Source organism: Macrotis lagotis, chromosome 1, assembly GCF_037893015.1.
Source record: "Macrotis lagotis isolate mMagLag1 chromosome 1, bilby.v1.9.chrom.fasta, whole genome shotgun sequence".
In the NCBI taxonomy this organism is placed as follows: domain Eukaryota; kingdom Metazoa; phylum Chordata; class Mammalia; order Peramelemorphia; family Peramelidae; genus Macrotis; species Macrotis lagotis.
Window position 1 is genome coordinate 58,805,818 of NC_133658.1, and position 26,345 is coordinate 58,832,162.

Sequence of the window (26,345 nt, forward strand, 5' to 3'; positions counted from 1 at the left end):
ATTTTTCTAGGGCCTAAACTCCTTATTGCCACAGAACTTCTCACTTGGCCAACCCTGATCTTACTGCTTGCAGAAAGAGCTGCCTTTTTTCCTTGTGCCCTGTGAGATGGGAGGAAAGAGGATGAGGTAAGAAGTTGGAATTCCAGGGGTTTATATGCTTTTTGACCCACCTTCTCGATTGCCAGTGACTTCTTTTAGATCTGAGTTGCAGGAAAAAAGGTTCATGTGTTGGGGGCAGGAGAACCCCTTCTACAAGGACGATGAGTACATAACCTTCTGCTTACAGGACGTATCAAGGAATTATATCAGAGGATTTTCGACTTGGAAGGAACTCGAGAAGGATTTGCAGCCCCCCACTCTACAGTCTTTGAATGGCATCATGGTGTTGCAAGAGTAGCAATGAATTAGAAAAACTGGGTTTTAATCCAGACTCTGACATGACTGGCTTTGTGACCTGGGCAAGTCAACCTCTCTGAGCTTATTCACATCACAGGGTTGTTATGAGGAATGAGCTTTTTAAACTTTAAAGTTTAAAAACTTGCAAATGCAAGTTATCTTGCATTTGAGAGTCAGCACATCTGGATTCCCATTCTAACGTTATCCATAATTCTGTGACTCTGAGGCCAGCTCCCTTCTTTACCTATGAGATAACTGAGTTGAACCCGATAACCAAAAAGGTACCTTTCTGTATTAATATTCAGTGATAAAGTGAAGAATCCCCCTTCTACCATCTGTGACAGATGGGATAGCTACTAGAATACCTCTAGGAACAGGGAACTCACTATCATCTCAGACAGCCTGCCCTTCCATTGAACAACTGAACAGTCACAGTGGCATGATAGAGCTGGTAGATGTCAACCTTTGAGCCCTAGATTTCTTCTCGGCCCCAGAGTTCTCTTAACTCCCCTCCCTTCAGCCTACTCCACAACCAGAAATATCACAGTCACCACCCTGTTTGGATTAGAATGGAAACTCTTTGAGGGGAGAAACTGTCACTTTTGTTTTTGTATCTCCAATGCTTACTTAGCCAGGTGCCTAGTATGCAGTAGGTATTTAATAAATGCTTGTCAATTGATTATTTTCCTCCTTTTACTCTTTTGGCAGTGCAATCTATCTTCACCAATGCCTCTTGGAATTCCTATCCTCCTTGAAGATTCAGCTTAGGGACCCACCTCCTCAAAGAGATCTTCCCCAATTTCCTGTTGTTTGTGTGTTTCTTGTCCCCACCCTACTCAATTTTCCTGCTATTTTGATACTTGAATAGACCTATCATTTCATTGATGTTCCTTTTCCTTTCCCCTCCCCTTATTCTTTCCAGGAAAGCATATCCCAACCTATTCGTGCCTTCCCAAGAAGTTTTGCACAGGAGGTTCATCCAATATGTTAAGAGCCTAACTTTTTTTTTTAGGTTTTTTGCAAGGCAAATGGGGTTAAGTGGCTTGCCCAAGGCCACACAGCTTGGTAATTAAGTGTCTGAGGCTGGATTTGAACTCAGGTCCTCCTGACTCCAGGGCCGGCGCTCTATCCACTGCACCACCTAGCCGCCCCATAAGAGCCTAACTTTATAACCTCTCAATGTATCATGGATTCTACTGGATTGCACAGACTGTTCACTGATTTTCTCCTTGATTGTAAGGAATATTTCTTCCTTAGATATGTATTTCCAGTGACCTCACAGTGCTTAGCATATCTTGTTTAATAAAAGTTTGTTGATTGATTAAGCTCTCCTCTTTCTCACTAAACAATCTATCCTCCATTTCTCTATTATCATTGAACCTACTTCTTGAGGGACATAGCTTCTTAAATTCTGGCCTGCAGAATCTACCACAGTGATGAAAGGCTCTCCATCACCCTTGGGGTGACCCAGAACACAAGACATCTTCCACAGTAAGGCTCAATCATTCAAAAGTGTTTGGCCCTATTCTCCCTATAGGAAAAACCAAGGGAATGAAGAATGCCTATTGTCAAGACTGCAATGTATAGTTGAACTGATAACCTATAGAGCTTGTCCACAGACATGTATTTCTCAGGAAGACACTCTGAATGGACAATGAGCAAAGATACTTTTTCTGACCCTGAGCTTCTGTCTGTAACAAAAGCCCATTTTTCCTAACAGCCATATTTTCCCAGTGATGCTGCTTGATAGGTAGTTATAAAATATCAGGTTCTGAAGAATATCATTTTTCAGGGCATTAGATTTATTTTTGCATAGGTTGTATCTTTCTAGTAAAATGTGGGCTCCTGTTTTGTGGTTGCCCTCCCTATGTATTATCTAGGATAGCGTCTGCCACACCAAAGTAAGTTTTGTGATTCAGTCATTCTAGTTGTGTCCGAATCTTTATAACCCCATTGGGATTTTCTTGGCAAAGATATTGGAGTGGTTGTCATTTCTTTCTCTAGTTCATTTTACAGATGAGGAAACTAAGGCAAACAGGGTGAAGTGACTTGTCCAGGATCACACAATTTGTGAGCATCTGAGGCCAGATTTGACTTCAAGACCAGCACTCTATCTCCTATGGCATCATCTAGCTGTCCATACTGAAGTACTCAAAAAATATTGACTTCAACTTTCCTCAAACTTCTGACCAATTCAACACAATAAGGGACCAGCATCTCTTACAAGCCTGCTCAAGGGCAGCTGCTAGGAGGACAGATCTAAAATTACATGAGATGGAAAGGAGCAACAGTTTTTAATTTAAACCGGGTTCCATGTTTCCTTCCCCACATACAGCCCTATTGCCTAAGATCCTTTACTACTCCGAGGGCAGGGTGTCTCAGGCAGGGATCACCATCAAGAGCTCAGAGACATCTTTGTCTAGTTACTGGGATAAGAGCTATGGATAATTTGACCTTTGGCCTTGTTGATGGTCTGATCCTAGCTGCCCCCCCCCCCCCCCCCGCCTTTGGGGAGGATGGATGACGGGATGGGGAGATTCCAACTCCAAACTGCATTCTCCATCTTCCCTAGCAATGCAGCCCATCTTAACTGACAGTCATTTGGGAGTGACGAGGAACTAGACTGGGATGAATCCTGGGGTACAGGTTTCAGCTTTCCTACTGGGTGCTCTGCTTTCAGAGAAGCAGAGTATGGAGAGAGAGAGAGAGAGAGAGAGAGAGAGAGAGAGAGAGAGAGAGAGAAGAGAAGAGAAGAGAAGAGAAGAGAAGAGAAGAGAAGAGAAGAGAAGAGAAGAGAAGAGAAGAGAAGAGGAGAGGAGAGGAGAGGAGAGGAGAGGAGAGGAGAGGAGAAGAGACAGTGACAGAAATAGAGAGACAAAGACAGACTGACAGAGACAGAGGGAAAGACAGAATCAGAGAGGGAGGAAAAGAGACAGAGACAACAACAAAGAGAGAAGGAGAGAGACAGGGACAAGAGAGAAGAGAAAATGAGAGAGGGGAGTGATGAGATAATAGGAAGGAAGAGAGAGAGAAAAGAGTCAGAGGAGATAGAGAGAAACAGACAGACAGAAAGACAGAGAAAGAGACACAGACACAGACAGACAGAGAGACAAAGCAACAGAGACAGAGATAGTGACAGAAATTGAGAGACAAAGACAGAAACAGAAAGAGACAGGGAAAGACAGAATCAGAGAGGGAAAGAGAGACAGACAGAGACAACAACAAAGAGAGAAGGAGAGAGACAGGGGCAAGAGAGAAGACAAAATGAGAGAGGGGAGTGATGAGGAGATAATAGGAAGGAAGAGAGAGAGAAAAGAGTCAGAGGAGATAGAGAGAAACAGACAGACAGAAAGACAGAGAAAGGGACAGAGACAGAAAGAAATTGGTCTCCAGGGAGTGGACAGGAAGTGGTCAAATGATGAGCAATGAAGCAAGGCAGAGCAGAGATAGATGCAAGCTGTTTTGAAGGCAGATAACTGTGGTCTTTGTCATGGACCAGGCTTTTTAAGCCTAGGGTTCATGGGCAAATTTCAGAGGATCTATGAATCTGAATGGGAAAGAAGTCTATCTTTATTTTTACTAGTCTCTCACTGAAATTTAGAATTTCCTTCAATCACTAAAAAAAACATGATTCTGAAAAGGGTTCGTAAAGGTTGCCAAAAGGTTCAGAAAGGTGAACAATTCCAGCCACAGACAGTCCCTCATGGGATGGTAGGGTTACCAGTCTAAGTAGAAGATCAGGGTAATGGGAAGACAAGATTGATTAAATAGACTCAAGAAACAGCAAAGTACAATTTTATGGAAACTTCTTTTGCCAACAAAGACAAGACCCTGGCTTAAGAGCTTGGCTAGGTTGGGTGGGTCCATTATAATAGTAGCTAATACTGATAAAGAAGTTTGAAGGTGCCTAAGCATTTCATGTGTCCTAAGTGTTTGGTTCTTCACAGATATTTTATAGAGGAGGAAAAGGAGGTTCAGAGAAATGAATGACTTGCTCATGCCCACCCAGCTTGAAAGTGTTAGAGCTGGGATTCCAACCCAGATCTCTCCTGACTCCAGGTCCCTTGCCTGTTCTTGCCTCTGTTGAATTGAATCCCTTAATGGCTAGCTTCTTAACATGCAACTTTCCCAAGATCCTCTGCTAGAGTTTGAGAGTATAAAGAGCTATAAAAATGAAACAGTTTTTGCCTTCAAAGAACTTATAGTTTAGAAGGGGGGAGGGATACGACATGTAAATAGATAAATAAATGGAAGATAAGGGAGGTAGGAGAAGATACTAACAAGGTGAAGGGAGAGCTAGGAAGGGACAGGAATCAAGAAACACATGTGGAGAGAGCACATTCCAGTCTGAAAGACAGATCATGTGAGAGTAAGGAGATGGAATGTTGAATTTAAGGAGCAACTAGTCCACCCGTGATCTGAACTCAGTATGGAAAGGAAAATTGGGACCTGATATGGTTTAATGCCAGCCTGAGGAGCTTGAATCTTATCCTAGCAGTAATATTTTTGAGTAGGGGAGTAACACGATGAAGACTTATTTTAGGAATTTTAATTTGATAGCTATATGGGGGATGGATTGGAGAGGGGCGACACTAGAAGTAAGGTCATCAATTGGGGGATTACTGTATAAAAAAGGAGAAAGATTAAAAGAATCTGAATTAGAATTATAGCCCTGTGAGTGGAAAAAAATGGGTACAGATGGGAGGTTTTATAAGGATAAAATGAATAAGACTTGGGAAATGATCACAAATGAGGGATGAGGAAGAGGGAAAAATCAAGGATGTCAATCTGTGAGAACGGTAATGACTTTAACAATAACAACCCTAATAACTAGCTTAAGGTTTTCAAAACATTTTTTTAATATCATTTGATCCTCACACCAACATTGGGAGGGGGAGACTATCATTATTTTCCTTTTACAGATGAGGAAAGCAGGTCATCCAGAGGTTAAAATGACTTGCCCAGGGTCACATAACTCACATAAGGAAGGTGCTCACCTGCTGGGCAGAAGAAATGATAGAAGGACACTCTCAAGGTCTCTCTAAAGAATGACATGACATGAGAGATGCTGATAAAGGACTGAACTGCATGATGTATCTTGTATCAAAAAAGCACGGTGCCTTATGAGCAAAGCAGAATTGTAGTAGAGCAAAAGAAATGGGAAATGAGCAAATTTCGAGACATCTCCCCTCCAAATGTTGATGTGGACTCTTTGTACCAGACCTATAGTACAGCCTTGCAAGCTTACATTGATCCTTTCAGCCATCATTGACCATATGGTATGTTGACTCCAACAAGAGCTATCATTTTGGTTTTCTTCAAGAATAAAGAACAACTGCCAACCAAGTATTCCAAGGCTAGATTTGAACACAGGCCTCCCTGATGCCAGAGCAGCATCCTATCCACACAAACCTATCTGCCTCTAAAAGACTTTAGAGCAAGGGTGGGTGCAGGAGGGATGAATTTTGTTTTGAATATGTTGAGTTTGAGATGTCTTTGGGACATCTAGATTTTGGGAGACAGAGAGAGAACCTTACTATGTGACCAAGTTTATATTCTTGCTCCACTATTTACTCCCTGTGTGACTGTGGGCAAGGCTCTTAAGCTCTAAGGGATTCAATTTCCTTGTCAGCAGGTTCATGTGCAATCACCTTTTTTATTTACTATGATATTTATTCCACAAATTAAAATAAAAATAAATACAAGAAGGCTGAGCTAGCTGACCTCTAAAATCCTTGCAAGATCTAATGTTATGATTCTACAATACAGTCAACTGCTTTCATTAGCATGTAGGCTACTGGTTACTGCTACCTTCTCTGTTGCTTCACCAATTGAACCCAATGCCCACTCAAACCCTTAGCTAGTACATAGAAGTGTCAGTGGCTGGCAAAGGGACAGTAGTAAATTTTATCTTCTCTACACCATCTCATACTCATATGGCACAGTCATCCCTACATCTACAAATCTATATGGTTCCCATTCCCAATTTTGTCTCCCATCCAGTGGTTAATGTTATACCAGAAAGGTCAGAATTTTGGTATGGCACTTCTCAAAGATTTCCAAATTCTATCATCCATCACAGCTGAGATCCAGGAGGGGCCTTAAGACTTAGTGGGTCCTCAAAACTGACCCCTTCAGAGTTGATCTGAGTGGTGCGTTATGGTCCATCACCTCTTGGCTGTTGTAGGCCTCCCAGACCACCCTCAAGACCCGCTCCTGGTCCCCCTTCTGCTCACTGGCACCAGCTCCTGTTGCTAAACAAACACTACTTGGGGGAGAGAATGCATAGCAGCAAAGGCAGGGATTTTAACTCCAGTCTTGGCCAGGAAGGAGACATAAGTCTCCACCTCCAGCTGCCTCCTCCAAAGCCCTTACTAATGGAGACTCATTTTATGGCCTCAATAGTTACTTTGGGATTTTCCCAGGGAAATTGGGATGGGGAGGGGTCGGTGATTAGGTTACCTCATACCGTGGAAGAAACACTGAAATATAAATCAAATTAAATGCTTTGGATCCAGGGGGTAGGAGGAAGGGGTGCATTGGGTTCTCCCAGAGTGAGGCTCCCTTCTGATCTAGTAATAAACAGGCTAAGACCTTTGAGTCTAGAGTTACAAAAATCAGCCTCCAGTCACTGGCCATGTGCTCACAGTAATCTGTAATTATGGACCCTTATCACTGTAGCCCAGGCCTACTCTCTACCCAAGAAACATGTGAAAAGACACCTACTTATGGCTCCAGCGTCGGGATTCTCTGTATCCGGTCCACTCAGCGGGCATGGGTCAGAGCTGGAGGTGGCCTCCTGCACTGTCCTGCTGGCTCTGTCCTGGTTGTCTGGTGCCCCTATGTCCTTAATAGGTGGCTTTGTAGCAATCAATGTCTCAAGGTTAGAGGAAGAAGCCTGTAAGAAATGGAGATGATCAGACATGATCAATCCCAGGATTCTTTACACCCTGATATTATACCCAGGTACCACTATCATCCTTGGCTCCAGGGTGTCTTCAATCCCACTTCAAGACTCAACTGGACACCCTCAAGTTATAATTTACTTGGCTAAGGAAGACTCTTTAGACATGAGAACAGAGGACAATCAGAAGGATATGGAGTAAAAAGTATGCTGGGTTTGAAATCTTGGCTCTGCTTAGCTAGTAGTGAAAACAATTTTCTTTCATTGGAGAGTTTTCTCATCTATAAAAGGCAAGGTCAGGGTTGGTGGGGAGGATCATATATTGAAAGCTGGAAGGGCCCTGTGAGGTCTTGTAGTCTAACCATCTTGTTTTACAGATAAAATAACCAAAGCTAAGGCAGCTTATGTGATTTGACCAAGGTCATCCAGATAGTATCAGAAGCAATATTTGAACCCAGATCCTCAACTCCAATGCTCTTTGAATTATAAAAGCTCCTCTCCCACAATATTTTTATATATGATATGCAAGAAAATGTGTTAAGGGATTTACAAATGTTATCTTGTCTGATTCCCATTACGACACTGGGAAATAAGTGCTATTTATTTACATCCAAAGCAAACAGTGGTTTAGTGACTTGCCAAGGGCCATATAATAAATGTCCCAGGCTGAATTTGAATTCAGGTTATCCTGAGTCAAAGTCTGCATTCTATCCAGTGCAATGTAAAGAAGAGTATAAAATAGGAGTAGAGAAGTAGATTTTAAACAGATGGCGAAAGTTTCTCACTGCTAGATTTTGGAATTTGTATTGTATTTGACAGGCAATGGGTGGCACAGCAGCTTGGAGTCAGGAAGACTTGAGTTCAAATATGGCCACAGACACTTACTAGCTATGCAACTTCGGGCAAGTCAACTTAACCTTGTTTGCCTCAGTTCCTCATTTGCAAAATGAGCTGGAGAAGGGAACGGCAAACCACTCTGGCATCTGCCAAGAAAACACCAAATGGGATCATGAAGAATCAGATATGTCTGAAAGGACTCCACAAAACCACATCCTTTGAAAGGATGGATCCAATTAAGAACAGGGGTGAAGAAGTGAAGGTTTTGTTGTTGTTGTTGTTGCAAGGCAAATGGGGTGAAGTGGCTTGCCCACGGCCACACAGCCAGGTAATTATTAAGTGTCTGAGACTGTATTTGAACTCAGGTTCTCCTGACTCTAGGGCCAGTGCTCTATCCATTGCACCCCCTAGCCACCCCAAGAAGTGAAGTCTTAAGTTATCTTCAAATCTCCCCCAATATCCAACACAATACTTTGCATACAGTAGGCACTTAATAAATGACTACTGGATAAATGAATCAATCAGTGAATGACAGAAAAGCCAGAGTATTTCAATGACTCTCAAAGTCACAAGACACTTAATCTCGCCTAAGATGATTAGCAAAATGAAGGAACAGAAATCTGTCATTATTTTCTGTTAGTTTAATTTCTTAGACTCCTTCAGCAGAAATTGGGCATCAGGCAGCTCCCATTTTCTGTTTATTACTGAGGCAGATTTAGTGGAAAGAAAGTTGGATTTGGAGCCAGAAGACCTGAGTTTGAATCCCAACTCTGTTATATACTGTATAATCAACATTACTTAGTTTTTCTTTGATGACTGAGGATCTTGTGTAGGCTTGGGTAAGTTGCTTAAGCCTCTGTGCCTGTTTCCTTATCTCTAAAGATGTCTTCTAAGGTCCCTTTTAGTCAAAGATTTATTATCCTTTCATTAAAATTTTTCCTTGAGATACTCCTGGGTTTCCACTTTGGCGTTTCTAGCCCCACCATTTCATACTTGGTCATCTGACTTGCTTTCACTGACTAGTTGAATTGCACAAGGAGGTTCTCCTCCAAAGAATCAGAAATCCTAAATAGCTAAACAATATACAAGCATGAGCTTAGAGATCAGTGCCAGTTAAGTGAGTTTTCTGGTAAACTTAGTTACCTGGAATACCCTTCTGTTTCATACCCTTACTATTAAAAATCTTTCTAAATTGTCTTGGTAAGTCCAGTGTATGAATAAATGAGGAAACATCTACTGAGATTCTGGGTTAAATAATAGGATTTGGTAAGTCTAGTGAATGAATGAATGAATGAATGAATGATGAAAGAGAAAGACTGACTGACTTACGGAATGAGAAAATATCTACTCAATTCCTAGGTTACTACCCTTGAAAAGTCATTGTATAGATGAATGAATGAATGAGAAAAGCATCTACTAAGTTACAAGTAGACTAAGTCTTGGTAAGTCTAGTTTAGGAATGATTTACTGAATGAATGAATGAATGAATGAGAAAACATTTATTAAGTTACTGGGTTACTATATCTTGGTAAGTCCAATAAATGAATGAATGAATGAATGAATGAGAAAACATCTATTAAGTTACTAGGTTACTTTGCCCTGTTAAGTCCAGCATTTGAATGAATGCATAAATGAGGAAGCATCTATTAAGTTTCTAGGTTTCTATGTCTTGGTAAGTTCAGTGTATGTATGTATGAATGAGAAAAAATCCATTAAACTACTAATTTATTATGTACAAAGCATTGTGATAATCTCTAAGGATACAAACAGAAAAAGTGAGAAAACATTCTCAAGGAGCTTGCATTCTATTTGGAAGAGATAACATATTAAAGTCCAATAGGGCAGACAGAATACTCCCTAAATGCTAAGGGTGAAACAGAAGGGCTGCTGGCCAGGCCCAGAGGTCCTTAGGGCACCTTGGGTAGGTGAGATAATAGCGCCAAGGGTCTGCAGGGGTTAAGAGTCAGGTGGACCTTAGGAGGCAGGGGCAAAGCAAGTATTAAGTTTAGGTGTCCTCCATCTTACCTGAAAGAATGGAGATGGTGACTTTTGCCTCATCTAACCTGCATGAGTAGTCCCACAGCTCAGACAGATTCTGGCTATCAGGGTCAGGGGAAAGAGAGTCAGGAGAAAGAAAAGGGAGAAAGGGAGCCCAGTAGAAGCGAATCTTTCTTTTTTCCTTTGATGACTGAGGATCTTGTAGTGACTCCAGCTCATCAAAGAATTATAGACTTAGAATAGGAAATGCCCTTAGAGACCTCAGTCTAACTCCTTCATTTTGACAATGAAGTTAAATAAATCTATCAGATTCATGCAAGGGAATCTGGCAAACTTGGGACCTCTCCTCCATCACTATATGGCCTCTAGATATCAATATATTAATTATATAGCACTGCAGATATACATGGCACAAGATACTGGGTTGAAAGATCAAAAGAATATATTGACTGACACCAACAGGGCCCTGAGGATCAGAATCACAGAATCTCTTTGTCAGAAGGGAACTTGAAGGTCAAACTTGTATGATGCACAGTCACCTTGACAATGTCCTTTGCCTGCTCCTGCCTGGGGCCCTCCAGGCCCCCAGCAACTCCTTCCACTTTGAAAACAGCTGAAATTCTTAGGAAGTTTTTCCCCAAATTGAGTTTGAATCTACTTCCATGAAAGTTCCTTCCATTGCTCCAGGTTTTGTCTTTTAAAGTAGCAAAGACAAGAAAATTTAATCCCCCTTTATTATGTCACCTCCTTCAAGAAGTCCTCCATGATTCTTTCCATTTCTTAGTGCACTCTCCCATTCCTTTGTAATTATGCTGTTTACATCCTGTATTTATGTGTGAACATGCCTAATCCTCTCTCCTCTAAGAGGATGTCTTGAGGGGAAGAGTTCACTGTTGCGTTTGTATCCCCAATACTTGACCTTTTCCCACAAAACCAAGGATGAACAATTATTCTAGTACCTTCCCTCTGAAGACTATCTCCTATTTACCCTGTGTGTTTGTGTGGATGTGTGTGGATGTACAAATATATAATAAATATACATATAGATATATATCAAAATCTTGTTTGTACACGGTAGTTTATCACCTTTCCCTCCTTAGACAGTGAGATTCTTAAGAGAAGGAATTGCCTTTGTCACCTTAGCACTTAGTACTAGTATTGTGTCTACTTAAGCACAGAGTAGGCTCTTTTTTAAAAGTTTTTTTTGGGGGGCAAGGCAATGGGGTTAAGTGGCTTGCCCAAGGTCACACAGCTGGGTAATTATTAAGTGTCTGAGGTCACATTGGAACTCAGGTCCTCCTGACTCCAGGTGCTCTATCCACTTCGCCACCTAGCTGCCCCTACATAGTAGGCTCTTAATAAATGTTTATTTACCAACTTGAAATATTTTTGTTGTTTAGCCATTTCCAGTTATGTCTGACTCTTTGTGCTCCTTTTGGGATTTTCTTGGCAAAGATACTAGGGTGGATTTGCCATTTCCTTCTCCAGTTCATTTGATAGATGAGGAAACCGAGGCTAAAAAAGTTAAGAAACTTGTCCAGGGTCATATAGCTAGTATGTATCTGACATCAGATTTGAACTCAGAAAGACCAGTCTTCCTAACTCTTTGCATGGTTCCATTTAGCTGCCCCAGATTAGAACACAGCAGGAACTTATTAAATGCTTGCTGCTGGATGGATTGCCTGTCTCTGATCCCAAGGAACATGCAACCTCACTGAATGAACAGAATGATAGATATTTGACAAACATTATGGTGTAGTATTCAGATCCCTGACCCTGGAATCAGTAAGAGCTTGGTTCAAATCCCACCTGTGATCTCAAATCATTGCAGAACCTTGGCCAAATCACTTAAAGTTTCTGCTTCAGTTTCTTCATCAGTAATGGAAGGGGGTGAGTCTCAGTGATGTCTAAAGTCCCTTTGGGCTCTAAAGCTTTGATCCTATACATCTATGACATGAGCTGAAAGATCTTGGTCCTGGGAGTCAGAGAGCTGGAGTTTGAGTTTCATCTATGTTGTTTACTTGCTGTGTGACCTTGGCCAATTAGCCTGATTTCTCTGTGCTTCAGTTTCATTATCCATAAGCTGGAATAATCTATATCTATAAGCCGAGAACCTTGAAGCATTGTTATAGGAGTCAAGTCAGATAACGTCTGTGAAAATGCTTGGAGAGTCTTCATTTATTCTTCTTCGTTTCCAGGACTAAGAGCTAAAGGACAAGTGAGAAAAGCAGCATGGAGAGCTATTCTTTTCATTGTAATTACTTGCAGCCCTTGAGCGGAAGGCACCTGGGAGGCCATCTCCTTGTTGAGCTAAGGAAACTTTGGATCAGGGAAGTAAATGACTTTCTCAAAGTCATAGTGCTGAGAAAATATCAAGGATGGGTCGGAATTCACTTAGGGCTAAGGCTTTGTTCATCCATCCTAAATTGCTTCCCACTTGCCTTACAATCAATCAATTAGTCAATTTGTTCAGTGTCTTTCAGTCATGTCCAACTCTTCATGTACCATACTGTCCATGGAGTTTTCTTGACAAGGACACTGGGTAACCAGTTTGCTTCTCCAGTGGATTAAGGCAAACAGAGATTAAGTGACTTGACTGGGATCATGAAGCTGGTGAGGGTCTGAGGTTGGATTTGAACTCAGGTCTTCTTGACTCCCGGCCCAGCACTCTCTGCACTGAGCTGCCCAATCAATCAATTAGCAAGAACTTATTGAGCATTTATTGGGTGCCAGACAGTGTTTGTTCAGCTAAACCCAATGGTTCCCAGATTTCAATGTATGTAAGGTGACTGGCAAAACTTAAAGTGCTAACAGCTTAATTTGCTAGGTATAAATGACTATAATTAATATTACTTCTAATGAAGAGTAATATCCTGAAAAGACCAATGGATTTGGAATCACACCCTAAGTCTGAGCTGGTCTACTTAAGAGCTATGGACCCTCAAGCAGGTCTCTTCTATCTATATTTGGTTTACTCATCTCTAAAATGACAGAGATTGAGTTAGATGAGTTCTAAGGTCCCATCTTGTTTTACATCTTATGATTCTATGAAGCTGTCACCAAAGGAGAGAGAGCATCCCTCCCCACTGGGGTAGAAAGCCTTCATTAGTGGCTATGACCTCAACAGAATAATAAAATTAGGGATGTCACTCTAAACTCAGCTGGGTTGGTTCTCAGACAACAGAGGCAGTTGGTGTCAGTTTTGTTCACTTTCTGTCACCCCATTTGTGGTGTTCTTGACAAAGATGCTGGAGTGGTTTGCCATTTCCTTCTCTAGCTCATTTGACAGATGAGGAAACCAAGGCAAGTAAAGTTAAGTGACTCTGTCCAGGATCACAGTTCTATTAAATGTCTAAGGCAAGATTTGAACTCACAAAGACTCATCTTCCTGCCCCCAGACCTGCACTCTATGTAAAATGGCACCACCTAGCTGCCCCCCAGGCGGCGGATATGCCTATATTCAAAGCCTTCCCCCCATCTCATTCTATCATACTGATATCTCTGTTCAATCTCAGAGATTCCTTGAGCATGCTCCACTCCTCAGCAAGTCTTAGTGAATGAGTATAACAAAAATAGATATTAGACGTCTTTTAGAGATGCCAACCACCTCCTCTGACATATGAGGAAAATCAGAATTGACTCATCCAGGGTCATATAAAGAATCAGTAACAGTGCTGGTTTGTGAACCCAGGTTGTTTGAATTGAAATCCACTTTTTCTTACTACACTACACTACCTCAACTGTCATCAGAAATGAGAAAAGGGGTTTTGTTGAGAGATTAATGTGCTTATTGGAAAGATGAATTTGAAGTGGGGAAGGGTAAGCCTGGAAGGAAGGAAGAGACAAACTGGAAAACCACAGGAATTACTTAGAGAGAGAAGAGCCCTTAGCAATCATCTGCTCCAAGGGTTCTTAACGATTTTTTGTCATCGACCTTCTTTGGCAGGCTGGGGATGTCTAGGGACCCCTTCTCAGAATCAGGTTTCTTTTTAATACATGAAACACATGAAATGGGATTCAAACCCAAGTCTTTTGACTTTCATTCCAAGATTATTCAATACTTAAGTTTTTATTATATCAGAGTTGCCTCTTTCTTTTAATTGAGCCTAGAAGAAGGAGGTGGCAGGGAATAGAAAGAAAAGGTCTTTTGCTGGAGATATTTCAAAGGAGTAATTGGCACCAAGAATCAATATGAAATGGGAGGTAGTGAGGGCAGTGTTGCTCAAGCCTGGAGGTGACTGGCTGCTAAACTTGGGGCAGGGTTTTGGGAGTGGGAAGTAGGGTCAGAGGATTGAGGACGCCCTCCATCCTGATTTATGAGTTCCAGGGCTAGGGTGCCTGTATAAAAAGAAACTTCATGTTGATCCAATTTTTTTTAGGGATTAGCCCTATAAAACCCGAGTGCCTAAGTGAGATGGATGGGACGTGAATTCTACTGGAAAGCTCTTAAGAGTCAATGAGCCACACATGTGAGCAGACATATAAATTTACCATTCGTTTCCTGGCAAGGCTTAATTTATGGAATCCATATGGAAACACTGCACGGATTGAGCCCTTCATAAACCCCGTGAGTTCTCTGGCCAAAGCATTTCACCTGGCTCCAGAGAATGGGCAAGTCTGGCTGGAGCCAGGCCCCTCCTGCCCTCTGTTAGTAAGTCATTCAGCAAGCATGAACTAAAGGCTTCCTATGGGCTGAGCTCTGGCTGCTCCCCAGGCCCATCCCATTTCATCGTGTGAAGCTCTGCCAGGCTAATTTTAAAGAAAGCCAGACATGGGGCTTCCCCTCTGCCCCCAACTTTGCTGTGACTCCTTCCACACTCAGCTTGGTGGGCTTTTTATAGCAGGGCCTAGAGTCAAACCAGGCAGCAATGTGTAAAACCCTGTAGAGACCCGGGTGGGAGGGAAGATGTGTGCTGGTGCCCTGGCCTGGCCAAGCTTTGCTGCTCGCTCTCTGGTGGGCAGAGGGAAGCCTTCCTTTCACTCCCCCCATATCTCTGCCTTCTCTTGGAGTGGTGAAAGGGACTATCCCTGTTTAGGGAGGTTAGCCAGGTTCTGGGAAGAGCCTTCCTTCACCTGGTCTATGTGGGTGGAAGCCTGGATATTCATAAACTCTGGAAAGTTCCTGGCAAATAACCCATACTGAGAGGTGGGTCAGTTGGGTCAGTGAGAAATTACTGACCCCTTCATTGTGTTAGATACAGAGGATAAGATCCATAACCAAAGAGCTAGAAGAGATAGGAATGATCATCTAGTCCAGTCTTTTCATTTTTATATAAGGGGGAAACTGAGGCCCAGAGGCATTCACAGTATCATAGAATCAAGACACATGCTGCCTCCTGTCTCTCCCTTGGGATGCCTTGCTGTTTCATTGAGGCTGATACTTGGTGGGAGAGATGAGAATGCTGCCTCATAAAAAGGTATGTGAAGAAGCAATGCTACGTAAAACCAGTTGTTTTTGGTCTGTGCATGGTTTGCCCTCAGGAAACTTACAGTCCCAACACACACAGCATCCTGGTGAGCATACCCTCCAGTCTTTAACATCTCTAACACCACTGGGTGGTGAAAGTTGCATTAAGCCAACTAATATTCAAAAGCAGAATGACAAAGCCACAGAATCACAGGTTTGTGGACTTGTTTGGAACCTGAGAGACCATGAAGTCCAACCAATGCTGAATAAGAAACCCTTCCACAACCTATTTAACAAGTGGTCCATCAGCCTTCATTTCAAGATTTCTGAAAAGGGGACACACTCCTTGACCAGGTGACCCATTCTATTATTCAGGTAGCCCTTTTCTGAACACTGTTCTTTTCAGTTTTTCAAAGTCCTTCCTAGAGTATGGGGCCCAGGACTGAATGCAACACCCCCAATGAAGCTTTCTGTAATACCATAAACAAGTTTTCATAGAATTGATCTTCCTTGGGAAATAAGAGTGACCATTTCAACCACCTATTCAATAAGCTTCAGAGACTCTCTAGTGACTCCAGAATCAAATTTCATCCTCTGTTTGACTTAAAAAGCCCTTTATAAGCTACTTTTCCAGTCTTACCAGACTTTACCCACCCCAATGTCCACAGTGATCCAAGTGATTCTGACCTCCTGCTACCCAGGATGCTCCATCTTCTGTCTCTGAGCCTCACAGAATGTTCTACCTCCTCCTCCTCCTCTCTGCTTTATGGTTTCCCTGGCTTCCTTCAAATCTCAGCTGAAATCCCACCTTTGGCAAAATGCCTTTCCCAGTCCTCCTCTATCTTAAAGCCTTAAATCCAATTCATGAACTAGTCAAGACATCACTCTGATGTCTTTGGCTCTCTTCCAAAGTGAAGGATGAACAACAAGAACCCAAATATGAACAAGCCCCTCATAGAGCTGCTGTGCAAGTCAGATGAAATCACACATATAGAGGGTTTGTGAATCTTAACTGCTATATAAATATGAGTTATCCTTATTACAAATAATATATTATTTATAAATATTATATACTTTATATATGATAATAAAGTAATACAAACAGCATCAAATAAATAATATAAATATTAATAAAATACATCTGACTTCGACTCTCATGATTTTTGTCCCCTTGCTCCAGACACACTCCAGCTTGGCAACATCTTGCCCAAGATGGAGAGACCAGAAGTGAACGCAGTATTCTGGGTGTGGTCTGACCAGGGCAGAGGACAGCAGCTGGGGCGTCCCTAATCCTGGACACTGTGCCTCTAATCATTCAGGCTAGGATCTCATTAGGGTTTTTTTGGGCAAAAGACTACATGTTAAAAGAATAATAAACAACTCCTATTTATCTAGTATTTCAAGACTTAAAAACAACAACCCTGTGAGACTGGAAAAACCTGAGAGCAGACATCTCTTCCCTGAGCTGCTAACCCTCTCGACCTTCTCTATACCAGGAACCACAGTACAGCTTTCCTTGGTGTTCTAAGGCAAACACTCTGTCTTAATTTAAGATATTACTCTTATCAGAAATGGGAGAGTGTCCTCTTCCCTTTTATTGATAGCTGAAATCTGCGTCAGCTCAGAATAAAGCCATAGTGAGCCAGACAGACTAGAATTTTTTTTTAAAAGATGCTAGATAATGACATTATTCATCTTATTTACTCGGTACTTAGCCACCAGCTGACACTTTCAGGGCCCTTGCCAGTTAAAAAGAGAAGGCTGGGAGAGGAGAAATCTGCCAGGGACCTTAGAAATCAAAAGGTGTTTACAGCCCAACAGTGAATGGACTAATGATACTTTCCAGTTATTCTCCATCCTTTCCAGGGCCTCTTTCTAAGTGTTGTCTAGTCATTACCTGATTCATTCCCATCTCTGTTCCAGGAAGTGGGAGAGAAGGATGAAAGGGTGGGAGGGAAGGAGACATAGGGATTCCACATGCTTTATGGGGAAACAGTCCTAGCAAAAAGTAGCATGGGTATAGTTTAATTGTACAAGGTAACCCATGAAATTCAGCTCTTCTTCCCCAGTTTGTCTACATGTCTTCCTCTTTTAGAAGGGAAGAGGTAAGGTACTTGTATTGGGGGGGAGTGGATGTGTGTCCCTAGGCACTGCATTTGGAAGCTACTTTGGAATGCTGGCTCTTCTGTTCTCTGGCTATTCTATTCCCACCATCTCATCCTCTGTGTGTCCTTGGAGAAGTCACCTTCCCTTTGTGGGGCACTTCTGGGTCTGAAGACAGGAAGACCCATGTTCTAATCCAGCCTTAGATACTTACCTTTGAACCTACCTGCAATTGAACAAGTGTCCCAACTTTTTTGGGCGGAGGGGGAATTTTTGCAAGGCAATAGGGTCGCCCAAGGTCACACAGCTAAGTAAGTATTAAGTGTCTGAGGCCGTATTTGAACTCAGGTCCTCCTGTCTCCAGAGCGGGTGCTCTATCCACTGTACCACTTGGCTGCTCCTATCATCCAGCATTTCTGATGGTACGTGGCCCTTTGTTTAAAGATGCCTCCAAAGAGCTGGAATTAACTACAAGAAAGTCCATTCTAGTTTTCCTTTATATCAAACCAAAATCTGTCTCTTTGAAACTTCTACCTGTCTTGTGATTCTGACCTCTAGGACCAAGCAGAACACAAGGCCTGCTCCTCTCTGGTGGGATAGCCCTCCAAAGATTTGATTAGGGGCAGCGGATAAAGTACCATCTCTGGAGTTAGAAGGACCCGAGTTCATATCTGGCTTTCAGGCACATGCTTAGCTATGTGACCCAGAGCAAGACATAAGCCCAATTACCTCCCCCTCCAAAAAAAACCCCAACAACTTGAATTATGGCTATTATTTCTTCCTTAAATCTTACTTTTTCTGGGCTAAACATTCTCAGTTCATTGAACTGATCTTCATGGGATATAATTTTTGAGTTATGAGAAAAGGAGAGGAGTGGAAAGAGAACTGACCTTGAGTCAGAACTATGAGTTCATCCTCACAGAATCATAGTTTTAGGGATAGAAAGGGCAATAGAAGACAAAATACCAGGTCAGGTACCTCATGATCCTCATCTGTCCCTGTGAACAGGATGATGGAAGGTCAAGACAACCTAAGGTACCCTGCAGCCCAATCAGATTAAACCTGGGAAACCAAATTAACTAGGAAATAATTAATAAAAAATAAAAATACACTAAAACACAGATATTACATTTTGAAATTAAGCCAATATGTAGCCTAGGGGGATCTTTATGGATGGACCCACTATTCTAAACTCTAAGTCTCTTTTGGTCCAGTGTCATATAATAGAAAGAAATCTCAGTTTGGTGTCAGAGGATCTAAGGTCAACTCTGAGCTCGAGGCAGTTACTGCCTGAGCCACCTTGGGCAGGCCATTGCCCCTTGATGAGTTTCAAGTTTCTGCAAGGGTCCAAGGATGGTGGCAGGACTAGCTTGCTAAGGACACTTCCTTCCGGCTCTCATTCTTGCTTATTTGAGCATGGAGCCAATGAGGCCAAGGTCAGGAAAGCTTGGATTCTCATATGGGCCTGTTGGCTTCACTCTGTTCCATAGCCTCAGAAAACACCCTTAACCTTGAACCAGAATAAACAAAGGGCAACATGTTTGAGATAAGATTAAGCATGTACATTTTGTGCAAAGAAAGGATAAGGTCACTTGTGAAGCCAGGAGTTATGGGTTTGGAAGGGGAGAGGTTGTGGAGAAATAACTTTCTTTAGTCAGGACGCAGTAATGGAGTACTAGATAGAGTCTGAACTTGGAGTCTAGGTTCGAATCCTGCCCCGGACTATCTATGTGACTCTGAGCTAGTCAAGTAATCTCTGGGTCTCTTTCCTCATCTACAACATGAAAATTAAAAACAAAAAAACCCCAACAAACTCCACAGGATTTCTGTGAGTATCAGATGAGATAATATAATGTAAAGTCTTTTGTAAACCTTAAAGTCTAAGGAAAACAGAAGGCATTATTCTTATTCAAGGAAGGTATAAGAACAAAGTAGGAGTTTAGTGCTTAAATAGTGAAAAGAATATTATTTAATCCGAGAGGCCAAGAGAAAGTGAAGAATATGTCCCATGGGGTAGCTTGGGGAAGAGTTGAGTAGTCTAACTGAACAAAGGGGAAACTAAGCAAATTTCCTTGAGAAGAGTAGTGGGGGGGGGGGGCAGCTAGGTTGCATAGTGGATAGAGCACTGGCCCCAGAGTCAGGAAGACCTGAGTTCAAATATGGCCTGAAACACTTAATAATTACCTAGCTGTGTGACCCTGGGCAAGTCACTTAACCCCATTGCCTTGCTAAAAAAAAAAAAGAAGAGTAGTAGGGGTAAATTTATTAATAAACAAATATGTTACTGAGGCCCAGGCACTGTGTTAAGAGCTTTATAAAGACAATTATAACAACTCTGAGAGGCAGGTGCTGTCATTATCCTTACTTTACAATTAAGGAAACTGAGGCAAACAAGTTAAGTGACTTGTACAGGGTCACAAAGCTAGTATCTCATATTGGATTTGAACTCAGGTCTTCCTGACTCCAGGTTTAGGAGTAAGTGCTCTACGGTGCCACCTAGTTGTGAGAAAGATGGAAGGTAAAGGAAATTCAATATACACTACTTCTCTTTCTGTTTACTTCCATAACTGACTTTCCCATAATTCAGGTCTTCCTCACCTCTGACCAGGCCCATTGTGACATATTTTCCTTTTCGGTTCTCTCCTTTCTACAGTCCTTTCTCCACGTAGCCCCCAGTATGATCCTTCTAAGGCACAAGTCTGACTATGTCATTCCCCTGGTCAGAAGTCCTCAGACCTCAGAGCCCTATTACCATTTTCTGCTTAATTATCTATTACATCCTTTCACCAGCATCACAGTCTATCTAGCCAAACAGTCCCTCCTTTGAATTGACTTTTTCCAGCACTCCTTTGCACATTATTCACATGGCTCCTAGAAGTGCTTTCTACTCATCACATCAAGACCCCATTCCATCTATCTAACTCATACCACCAGTTCGTTCTCTCTCTCTCTCTCTCTCTCTCTCTCTCTCTCTCTCTCTCTCTCTCTCTCTCTCTCTCTCTCTTAGCAAGGCAGTGGGATTCAATGACTTGCCCAAGGTCACACAGCAAAGTAAGTATTATGTATCTGAGGTGGGACTCCAACTCAGGTCCTCCTAACTCCAGGGCCAGAACTCTATCCACTGCACCACTTAACTACCCCCCCCCCCCGCCCTGTCCTTCTTCCATTTCTCTTGCATTCCCCAGAATGAAAGAACCTTGAGAGCAGAAAATGTTTTCTGGTGGTTATTTTTTTCTCTCCATTCTCTAACCATTTTTTTTTTTTTGCAATGGGTTAAGTGGCTTGCCCAAGGCCACACAGCTAGGTAATTATTAAATGTCTGAGGCTGGATTTGAACTCAGGTACTCCTGACTCCAGGGCTGGTGCTCTATCCACTGTGTTAACTAGCTGTCCCTGTAGTAGCTCTTTGTGGCCCCATTTGGGATTTTCTTTGCAAAGATCTGGAGTTTGTTATATCCTTCTCCAGCTCATTTTCCAGATGGAGAAGCTGAGCCAAACAGGGCTAAGTGACTTGTCCAAAGGCACAGAGCCAGAAAGTATCTGAGGCCACATTTGAACCCCGAAAAAGTCTTTCTCACTCTAGTCTGATGCTCTAGCCACTGCGCCACCTAGCTGCCCCTCTAACCAGGTTTTAATACATCTTTGTTAAACTGAATTGTACCAGACTTTGAAAAAGGAGGTGAGGAAAACAGTGTGGAGCAGTAGAAAGGATGCTGAATTGGGAACCAGAAGACCTGGGTTCTAATCCTCCTTTTGTCATTTACTTTTTTTACTTGCTCATGAAGGCAGGAAGGGGGTACAGAGGGATGAGGGTAGCATCAGAGACAGAGGATTATCAGGTTAGAATTGAAAAGGGTCTGAACAACTCTCCTAGTCTAAGGTTTCTTAACCTAAGATCTGAAATTTAAAAATATATATTGATGTTTTTGTAAAAATATATCTATATAAACATAATATAAAACATATATTGATAACTGTATTTCAGTATTATTAGCTTCCTTTGCAACCCTATTTTTTATTTTATGCATTAAAAACCACTTATTTGGAGAAGGGCTTCCAAAGATTTTACCAGACTGCCAAAGGGGTGGGTCTACGAGTCAGTCAAAAGGCAGTTGTAAAAAGCATGTAAATATTTAGTATGGGAGCGAGGTGCATAGCTTGGTGACTCACTGGAGTCAATTAGGTCTGAGTTCAAATTTGACCTCAGACCCTTACCAGCTGTGTGACCCTAGGCAAATCACTTAATCTATGTTTGCCTTAACGTACAGGAGGAAATGACAAACTACTTCAGTATCTCTGTCATGAACAATATGGTCCATGGGGTCATGAAAATATAATTGAATACTGAACAACATAGTAGAAGATAATATATAAAAGGGAGTTGAAAAAAAGAGGGAAGTTCCTATCCCCCCATTCCCCCCTCCTCATGGTGAAGTCCAGAAAGTCATAAAAAGAGCAAGAAGAATGGAGGATGGTCGACCCCAGGCCTTTTTCAAAATGGAAGGCCTAACCAGTAGCAGAAACAGTCAGGAGATTTCACAAGGAGAGAAGGCCATACAGGTAGAAAGATGTGTTTTTTCCTTCTTTCTTGAAGAAGACCATGATATCAGGCCATGATATCATAGCATTATTAGGGAGGTGATGCCATGGCAAGCATGTAAATTGGATTTGAGTGAGGGGATGCTGTACTAAGTCACTAGTATCTCTTCTCCTCAGAACCATTTGGATCCAGTGGCCAGATATGGATCAGGATGACTGGTGATGACCTTGTGTGTGAGGTAATCAGGGTTTAGTGACTTGCCAAGGTCACACAGCTAGTAAGTGTCTGAGGCCTGATTTCTCAAAATGCTAAACATTCCTGGCCTAGACCAACTTCTCTCATATTTTAGAGGAAGAAATTAAAGCCTAGGAAGGGGGGAGGGTTGCCTAGATGGCTCATAAGCAGAAGAGCAATCATTCAAACTCAGATTCTGTGACTCCAAAACCAGTATTCTTTCTATAAAAACATAACCAGTCATTTCCTATCTGTGTCCTTGGAAAAGTCCCCTGACCTTCTGGACTTTAGTTTCCTAAATATATTATTTGGGGGGAATGGAAGGAATTTAATAAAGAAAGATGGTGAAAATGGAAGGAAGGAAGAAGAAACAACTGTTCACAATGATGTTAAGGAAAGGTCATAAGCGCAGAAAGTGGAAACTTCAAACACCTTTTTTTCTCCTTCCAAGCAAAACCAAGTGAAAAAGAGAGGATCATTAACCAAGTCACTTGACTTTAGGTGCCTAAGCTATGGGAGAACAGCCTTCATATGTCAAGTTGGATGCTGTAACTGAGCCGTGTACTCCAAGATTTCCTCCCATTCTCAAGGGATGTAAGCAAAGTACTCTACAAGGGTTGACCTGATCATGTGCTGTTGCTGATGACTTCCTCTCAGGGGTCTGAGGAAGAAATACAGACAGGGTGGTCCCAAGGCTGTGATCAGAGGAGAAGAAATCTTTCTCTTCCTTTGGATGGTGACAGGGGGGAGTGATCAGAGAGAGATGAGAGCGAGGTACCTTTGTTTGAGGCTATGCTGGTCATTGGGGGAACAGCTGTCTCAGAGGGCGCCTTCTGTCCCCGGGCTAAGTAGCAAGACTGCCTATTTATCACTCTCAGCCATGCGACTTAATTAGAAAATTCTTTCCTGACGTGCAATAACCCTGACCTCTGGGTCATGGGACCAGCTCTCAGGAAATACCTTTCCCAAACCTGGCAGTCTCTGTCCCCCAGTTTCATCTGATATTCCTCCCCGTTCCTGGTCCCTATTCCCCACTGCCTCTATGAAGTCTTTCCCTAGTCTACAATATTCCCCACATGCAGCCATCATCTTCTAAAGCATAGCTCTGACTGGCTCCTCCTCTCAAATCTTCAATGACCCTAGCACTGACTATGAAATGAAGTCAATTCTTCTTAATTTAGCATTTGAGATCCTGTATAATTTGGCTTCAGTCTACTTTCCCAGCCTTCTTCCTTTCTATCTTCCTTTGTTCACTCTAGGTAGCCTAGAAGCCTGGAGTCAGGAAGACCTAAATTCAAATTTGACCTCAGACATTTATCAGCTGTGAGACCCTTGGCAAAGCACTTAATCTCAGTTTCTTCATCTGTAAAATGGGAATAATAACAGTCCTGACCTCCCAAGGTTGTTGTGATCAAATGAAGTAATGCTTAGAACTTTATATGACTGGCATATAGATGCTTAATACCTTCCTCCTTATTCTCAGACCAGACTGTACTACTTGCCACTCCCGTAGATATGGTACACTAATGGTTATAAAATATGTTCCTTACCACCACCCTGCAAAACGGGTCTTGCAAGAATCACTGCCTCCATTTTACAGATAAGAAAGAGGAGGTTCAGGAGGCCTATGGCACTTGTCATGGTCCTGCAGCTAATAAATATGGGATCTCCTGACTCCAACTTGGCCTCTCTTTTCATGGGTACCAAATATATCTCACCTTTTCCTTTTTCAATGCTCTTGATTCTGTCTGAACTCTGTAATCCTGTGCTATCCTGAATTCTAGTTGTTTATGAGGATGTTTCCTTTGCCCTTCCAAATTCTAGCAGAATGTAAGCTCCCGGAGGGCAAGGATTATTTATTTGTTTTTATAATTCTAGCACCTGGCAAAAAAGATCTTAATAAATGTTCACTGAGTGATTAAATCATAGCTGAACCATCGTAAGGTCCTTCTTTCCATTTATCTCAGCATCCTGTCCAATTGCCTAGAAAAGTTGCTTGTTGTATAGTTGGATCCCCCTCCCCTCCCTTCCCCCCCCCTACTCCAGCATCTGGTACAAAGTAGGTGTTCAAAAAATGCTTGCTGAATCAACAGATGTGGTTATCGTTTCCTTTCCTCTTTCCTTTAATCCTTCAAGATGATAGATCAATGGGCTGCCCTTGCTTCTGTAGTCTGTTGAGTATCCTTAAAGAAAGGGAGCAGTCTTTGAATCAACCTAAATCATCAATTGTCAACTTTGAAGAAGCCTCAGAGCTCCCCATGTCCACTAGAACCCAGAACCTAGGTTTCCCAAGTTTTGTTGCAGAGGTAAACTAAGTCAACAAGCAATGGAAAGCTGTCATTTCTGAGGATAGGCTTCCATTTAATAACCTGCAAACTAGGCACTGGCAATCCTTTCCAAGTAGCTGCCAGCTCTATGTTTATTCATTCCTTTGTTAGAGGGAAGAGAGGAGAGAGGAGGTTTAGGGTGGCTTTCATTCCAAGGTGGGGATCTAGTGGAAACCATGGCTCATGGACTATTTTTCTAAAAGAGGACACCAACAGAGGCAGTGTGGGGTTCTCCTGGAGTATCCCTCCCCTTCCTGTTCAGTCATGCTTTCTGCCTTCTGGAGTCCCCGGTAAAAATGCACCTACCCCAGGTGGTGTCACACCTTCCACCCATATCTGTGGAAAATCTCAGCCTGAATGATCAGTTAGCACTAGAGCTCAGATTAGCCAGAATGGGTCATAGGCTAGGGCAGGGCAGGTGCCAGGTGGGAGGAGAGTGGGCGATGATAGAAGGAGGAAGGAGAGAAGACTCCCATTTTATCTTTTTTTTTTTTTTGCAAGGCAATGGGGTTTAAGTGGCTTGCCCAAGGCCACACAGCTAGGTAATTATTAAGCGTCTGAGACCGGATTTGAACCCAGGTACTCCTGACTCCAGGGCCGGTGCTTTATCCACTGTGCCACCTAGCTGCCCCCTCCCATTTTATCTTCCAAGAGCTCTGGTTGCCTCAACCTCTCCCCACTGCTGTTTTGCTTCTGGAATCTTGAGAGTTAGAATTGGGGGGGATCTTCATCAATGATCAACAAATCATTTCCTGTGGTCCCTTTGGGTGGAGACCCCTGAATGAAATACTTCCTCTGAGTCATGTAGCTGGGACAAACCTCAGAAGTGAACATCACTATGTGCAAGGGAGAGCCCAGAGCTATGACAACAAATAAACATCACCCTGCCTGCTTGTTCTGTGCACCTCCCCCACCCAAAATAAATCAATCAACAAGTATTAAATGACTGCTATGAGTCAGAAACTATGCCAGGTGCTTCTACTACCAGAAAGAATGAAAACTCATGTGACCCTGGGCAAGTCATTTTACCTCTATCTGCCCAGCTATTTCAGCTATAACAATAGTGCCACCTTGTAAGGTTGCTGGAGGAGCAAATGAGATATCTGAACAGTGCTTTGCAAACTTTCAAGTAGACATATAAATGCTAGCGATGGTTATTATCGAAGCTTCTGCTTTATTTAAATGAATAGCTTCAATGCGGTTACCACTTTCCTTCCTCTTTCCTTTAATCCTTCAAGATGATAGATCAATATACTTCCCCAGCTTCTGTAGTCTGTTGAGCATCCTTAAAGGAAGGGAGCAGTCTTTGAGTCAACCTAAATCATCAAATGTCAACTTGGACAAAGCTTAAATAAAGCAGGAACTTCCATAATAACTTGTAGCAGAAGCACCTGGCTTAGTTTCTGACTATGCGACTGATAAGCACTCAGTCACTTAAACATTTATGAAATGCCTTTATCTGTCAGGGATCCTGTTAAGCATTGGGCAGACCAAGAAGGAGCCTATAGTTTAATGTGGGGAGGAGACAACTGTAAACAAATATATACAGGATAAACTAGAGACAATCAACAGACAAACAAAGCTGCACTGGGGCAAAAC

The 26,345-nt window shown here is 42.3% G+C and overlaps 1 protein-coding gene across 5 annotated transcripts in view; it reads right to left on the reverse strand.

Annotated features, from left to right (window-relative positions):
* GSE1 (Gse1 coiled-coil protein) overlaps nucleotides 1–26,345 on the reverse strand; it is a 613,039-nt gene that overhangs the window by 454,227 nt on the left and 132,467 nt on the right. For all 5 annotated transcript variants that reach the window (XM_074201833.1, XM_074201842.1, XM_074201844.1 and 2 more), the window contains exon 2: nucleotides 7,123–7,294. In XM_074201833.1, coding sequence (XP_074057934.1) covers nucleotides 7,123–7,294 — 172 coding nt within the window. The remainder of the gene's footprint in view (nucleotides 1–7,122; nucleotides 7,295–26,345) is intronic.